The sequence below is a fragment of the Etheostoma cragini genome, unplaced genomic scaffold, assembly GCF_013103735.1.
Source record: "Etheostoma cragini isolate CJK2018 unplaced genomic scaffold, CSU_Ecrag_1.0 ScbMSFa_119, whole genome shotgun sequence".
Classification (NCBI taxonomy): Eukaryota; Metazoa; Chordata; class Actinopteri; order Perciformes; family Percidae; genus Etheostoma; species Etheostoma cragini.
In genome coordinates this window covers 1215-7224 of record NW_023265218.1, presented here as the reverse complement: position 1 = coordinate 7224, position 6010 = coordinate 1215, and the positions used below count along the sequence as shown (strand labels likewise).

The 6010-nt window shown below is 39.2% G+C and overlaps 1 protein-coding gene across 1 annotated transcript; it reads left to right on the top strand.

The window, feature by feature from the left end:
* Window positions 1-284: 284 nt before the first annotated feature.
* LOC117939817 (GTPase IMAP family member 4-like) lies at window positions 285-5641 on the top strand (the record flags this gene model as incomplete). Its single annotated transcript, XM_034865256.1, has 3 exons — window positions 285-534; window positions 3789-5029; window positions 5348-5641. Coding segments are annotated over exons 1-3 (1551 nt in total), but the record flags the coding sequence as incomplete, so codon positions are not given.
* Window positions 5642-6010: the final 369 nt, after the last annotated feature.

The following is a 6010-nucleotide window of genomic DNA, read 5'->3' as shown; positions in this document are numbered from 1 at the left end:
TTTGGGGAACCGTGCTCTCAGAGAGGATATACTGTAATCGTTCTGTGATCATTAAATATGTTTCATATTGAAATTCATTACTTTAAAATCTGTGCTCACCACGCAACATCAACGCCATTAACGTGTCCACGAATCAACAGATTCAACAACGGGACCATTTCAACTGCCATGAGACCGGGCAGACCCGCCCAGTTCTATAAAAAATGGGTCCTGAACCTTTTGGCCCCCAGCCAGCGTGGCAGAATCATGAGGACCTGAAGAGAACTGCTTCCATTCCTTGTAATCACTGAAGGGGAGGGGGAGCTTTTTGCTTTGTGCATCAGCGTCTGTTGTTTTGAATAAGTGTTCACTGGAAGGGCCAGGTACCATAAATGCTTTTTTACCGTTGGGTGCAGGTATTTAAGGGTGTGGTCTGGTTCTTATAAAGAGCGTTTCCAAAGGATCAGCAGGAGACACTCCGAACTCTGTCTTTACTTCAGCTGCAGCATCTACTACGGACTCTTCAACCAGAACTAAACATGGACAGCAACTCTGGTAAGTCATGATGCTACATCCATTTTAATAATTTGTTATATATGTAATCTTTTGATCACTATTATAAATATTAGTATACCAGTAGGGCTGTAACGATACACCAAATCCATGATTCAACACAAACCTCGATCCTTTTATTCATTCATATTGAGAAAAAAAGAAGAGATGTTCATAAAATAATATTTTTTTGAACCTGTATAAGCTGAACACCAAAGAACAATATTAACTTTTCAAATTATTAACAACATACCTAAATAAAATAAATAAATATTTATTTATTTTAAAAATAAATACAAATACATTTATTTAAAAATAAAGCTAGAACACTTCTGTTGAAACACATTTTGGAGATGAAGTGAACATGTTGAAAATTCTTCTTCAGCTCCTCTTATATTCACAAAGTAAATTAAATTAAAGTGTGTGTGTGTCTGTCTCTGTGTGTGTGTGTCTGTGTGTGTGTCTGTGTATGTGTGTGTGTGTGTCTGTGTGTGTCTCTGTGTGTGTGGACACCAAAGGACTTGTTCAGGAAGCTATACATTTCAATATATAATGAGACAGACAGACATAGAGAGTTTTGGAGTGTCTGTGGAGGGGTTGCCATGGCTACATATAATCAGTGGCAATGTTTGTAAACACAGCTAGGAAGCCTTTGATCTCTGTGATGTCATCTCTTTGATTTCACCTGTAGGAAACGCAGCTCCTCAGAGACTGAAACCAGCTCTCAAACAAATGGTCATTGCGCCAAAGGGATATGAGATAGAAAAAGAATAACCTCGTCATGAGCACCAGAAGGCCTTTGTGAACATATTAATATGAAATTCATGTAGATAAACTTTAAAATATGGGCGTATCAGCGATGTAAAAAAGTGCTTCGCTCTGCATTTTGCTCAGAAATGTGGACAATGTTTAACATGGCAGTAAATGGAGAAAAATTTGAAACTCTTTTCATATGAAAGCTCGCTGAGCAAAAGGTTTAATTCCTATTGCATAAATGAGCACATTGGCTGAAACTAGACAAAAATACCTACGGGTGGATGTATAAATTGTCCTTGACAAGTTAGAATTGTTGGCGTGGGAGCAAGTTATAGAGAACGGAGTAAGATCATTTTTTTGAAGCCCTTAACTCTAATGACATCACTCCACACTCTACCGAACGCATTACACACTCATTATAAACGCAGAAAAATCATAAAATGTTCACTATACTTTAACAGTTTTTTCACAAAAACTGTAAAATATATTAATCTGAGCTGAATATTTTGTGGACGTTTTAAAGTTTGAATCACTCCTGTAGGTGAAAAACTGTATGAGGAGATACATTTTGAAGCAGAAGAAGATTTGAAGGATTTGAAGCTTGCTCTCATTGACTTTAATGTTAAAAAAATTAGTTTAAAAGCTTTATATTTGAAAAAGTATAAATAGTAGAAAAATAGTAGATTCTAAAAGTTGAACGGTATAAATAGCTGAATGTATGCAGAAGTTAGAGAGAGCCAAAAAACGAATGGAAGACGAAATAATAAATAAAGAACAGAATAACAATAGAGCAAGCTTCAAATCCTTCGAATCTTCTTTTGCTTCAAAATGTATCTCCTCCTACATTTTTTCACTTACAGGCGTAATTCGAACTTCAAAACATTCACACAATATTCAGCTATCCGGCTATGGCTTTTCAGATTGATACATTTCTGTTATATTATAAAGCTGTTTAAGTATAGTGAACATTTTATGATTTTTCTGCATTTATAATGGGTGTGTATTGCGTTCGGTAGAGTGGGGAGTGATGTCACTAGAGTGAAGCGCTTCGAAAAAATTATCTTATTCCGTTCTCTATAACTTGCTCCCACGCCAACAATTCTAACATGTCATGGACAATTTATACATCAAAACGTAGGTATTCTTGTCTAGTTTTAGCCAATGTCCTCATTTATACCATATGAATTATACTTTTTGCTCAGCGAGCTTTCAAATGACCAGATTTCAGGATCTTTCTCCATTCACTGCCATGTTAAACATCGTCCACATTTCTGAGCAAAATGCAGAGCGAAGACCTTTTTTACATCGCTGAAAATCCCACATTTTTAACTTTATCTACATTAATTTTATATCAATACGTATTTTTTTCTCATATCTCATATCTCATATCCCTTTGGCGCAATGACCATTTGTTTGAGAGCTAGTTTCAGTCATTGAGGAGGTGCGTTTCCTACAGGTGAAGAAGGGTCAAACAGCTGCGGTCGTTAACTGATTACAGATAAAAGAGATGACATCACAGAGATCAAAGGCTTCCTAGCTGCGTTTACAAACATGGCCACTGATTATATGTAGCCATGGCAACTGTTTCCCAGACACTGCAAAACTGTGTGTCTGTGCCAGTATATATTACAATGTATAGTTTCCTCAACAAATCCTTTGGTGGTGGTGCAGTGGTTATATATAACAATGGATAGCAATGAAAACAGGTTCTTTGGTGGTAGCGTAGTGGTTATATAGCTTGCCTTTTGTGTGGGAGACCCGGGTTCAATTCCCACAGCGGCAAATCAACCAAAGTATTCCCCATAAAGACAGTTAACTCCTAGTGATGGCCCAGTGCATATGGACTGGGGATTGATCCCCACTGTAGTACATCAACCCTGGCATTTAACCCAAATATGTATTATTACAAAAAATATATTTTTTGTGGTGTTATTCAACTTAATTAAAACCATTCCGACTTTTTCAAATATTCTCACTACTTCAACATCTTCTTACTGATTTAAGCAATTTATCCAGTTTAGCTTTAGCATTTCATTTTTTTCCACTTTTATTAGTAGTGTTATTAAACTTAATTGAAACCATTCCTACTTTTTTCCACTCTGCTCAAAACTTCAACATCTTCTTACTGATTTAAGCTTTTTCTACAGTTTAGCTTTGGCATTTAAAGTTTTTCTACAACTTTTACCTATTTAAGCCAGGTTAGCTTTAGCAATTCAGCTTTTCAGCATTCCCACGCATTTTCTGCCGGAATGCATTTTCTAGTCTAAACTTGTTAGTCACTTAGACACTAATGCATGGGGTACTTTAAACTACCTGGTATCTTTTCCTGTTACTACTGAACTAAACTACATATGGAAGTCATATAAGATCATGGAAAGAAAACCAAATAAGTCTTCATTATGAGCCACATATTAAACATTCATGATTGGACTTCCTGTGTGATGAACTACAACACATGTCCAACCTGATTCTTATTCAGTGTCTCACATTCTTCTACACAGGTTTGAGCAGAAACAATGAGGAAATGAGGATAGTGATGGTGGGGAAGACTGGGACTGGGAAAAGTGCCACTGGAAACACCATTCTGGGACGAGAGTGCTTTAAATCAGAGTCAGAGTCTGTGACTACCGACTGTTCCAAGGGCAACGGTGAGGTGGACGGGCAACAGGTGGCTCTTATCGACACCCCAGGCCTGTTTGACACCAGGTTTGACATGGATAGAACCACTAAAGATCTAAGCCAGTGCGTCTCTTACGCTGCTCCTGGACCCCATGTGTTCCTGGTGGTCATCCGGCTGGGCAGATACACTCCAGAGGAAAAGCAGACAGTGCAATGGATTCAAGACATCTTTGGACAGGCTGCAGACAGATACAGCATGGTCCTCTTCACTCATGGAGACCTTCTTGAAGACACAACTATTGAAGACTTCTTGAAGGATTCCCCAGACCTGCAAGAACTCGTGACCAGATGTAATGGCCAGTACCATGTCTTCAATAATAAGCTGAGGGATCGCTCTCAGGTCACTGAGCTGCTCCAGAAGATCAGAAGTCTGACCCAGAAGAACGGAGGAAGCCACTACACAAACGAGATGTTCCAAGAGGCTAAGTGGGCAATGAGAGAAGAGACACAACGCCTCCTGATCGGGAAAGCAGAGCAAATACGCAAAGAACAACAGGAATTAGAGAGAAAACTTCAGGAACTATATGAGAAACAGATGAAGAAAATAATAGAACAACTTCAGGTTGAGACAGAGAGGGTGAGGAAAGAGAGAGAGGAGGAGAGGAACAGGGAGAGGGAGGAAAGAGAAGGAGAGAGGAAGAGAGATGAAGAGGAGATGAATAAAAAGATTGAACAACTTCAGGCTGAGAGAGAGAGGGAGAGGAAAGAGAGAGAGGAGGAGAGGGAGAGGGAGAGGGAGGAAAGAGAAGAAGAGAGGAAGAGAGATGAAGAGGAGATGAATAAAAAGATAGAACAACTTCAGGTTGAGAGAGAGAGGGAGAGGAAAGAGAGAGAGGAGGAGAGGGAGAGGGAGAGGGAGGAAAGAGAAGAAGAGAGGAAGAGAGATGAAGAGGAGCTGAAGAAAAAGATAGAACAACTTCAGGCTCAGAGAGAGAGGGAGAGGAAAGAGAGAGAGGAGGAGTGGACGAGGGAGAGAGAGGAAAGAGAAGAAGAGAGGAAGAGAGTTGAAGAGCGGATAACGAACAAGATTGAACAACTTCAAGCTGAGAGAGAGAGGGAGAGGATACAGATGGAGGAGGAGAGGGAGAGAGAGATGGAGGAAATGATTGAACGACTTCAGGCTGAGAGAGAGAGGGAGAGGGAGGAAAGAGAAGAAGAGAGGAAGAGAAATGAAGAGGAGATGAAGAAAAAGATAGAACAAGTTCAGGCTGAGAGAGAGAGGGAGAGGGAGGAAAGAGAAGAAGAGAGGAAGAGAAATGAAGAGGAGATGAAGAAAATGATTGAACTACTTCAGGCTGAGAGAGAGAGGGAGAGGGAGGAAAGAGAAGAAGAGAGGAAGAGAGATGAAGAGGAGATGAAGAAAAAGATAGAACAACTTCAGGCTGAGAGAGAGAGGGAGAGGGAGGAAAGAGAAGAAGAGAGGAAGAGAAATGAAGAGGAGATGAAGAAAAAGATTGAACAACTTCAGGCTGAGAGAGAGAGGGAGAGGATACAGATGGAGGAGGAGAGGAAGAGAGAGAGGGAGGAAAGAGAAGAAGAGAGGAAGAGAAATGAAGAGGAGATGAAGAAAATGATTGAACAACTTCAGGCTGAGAAAGAGAGGGAGAGGAAAGAGAGAGAGGAGGAGAGGGAGAGAGATAAAGAGGAGAGGAAGAGAAAGATAGAACAACTTCAGGTCGCTTTTTTAAAAGTTTATTTGACCTTTTTGCGTTTTTTCTAACATTTTTAACATCACAGGTCGCTTTTTGTTTTTTTATTTTTTTTACATTTCCGGCGCTTATTTTGACGTCCCATACGTTACACACACACACACACACACACACACACACAAACACACACATATATATATATATATATATATATATATATATATATATATATATATAAGGCCAAACTTCCCTCCTCTCACTATAACACTGGAGAGTAATCACAACTTATTATTGTTACATTAAGTTAACATAATAATTTAAATTGGTGAAATTACAATTTACACTTTGTTTTATTAGTAAGCACTACACACAGGCCTGCAACACACACACACATG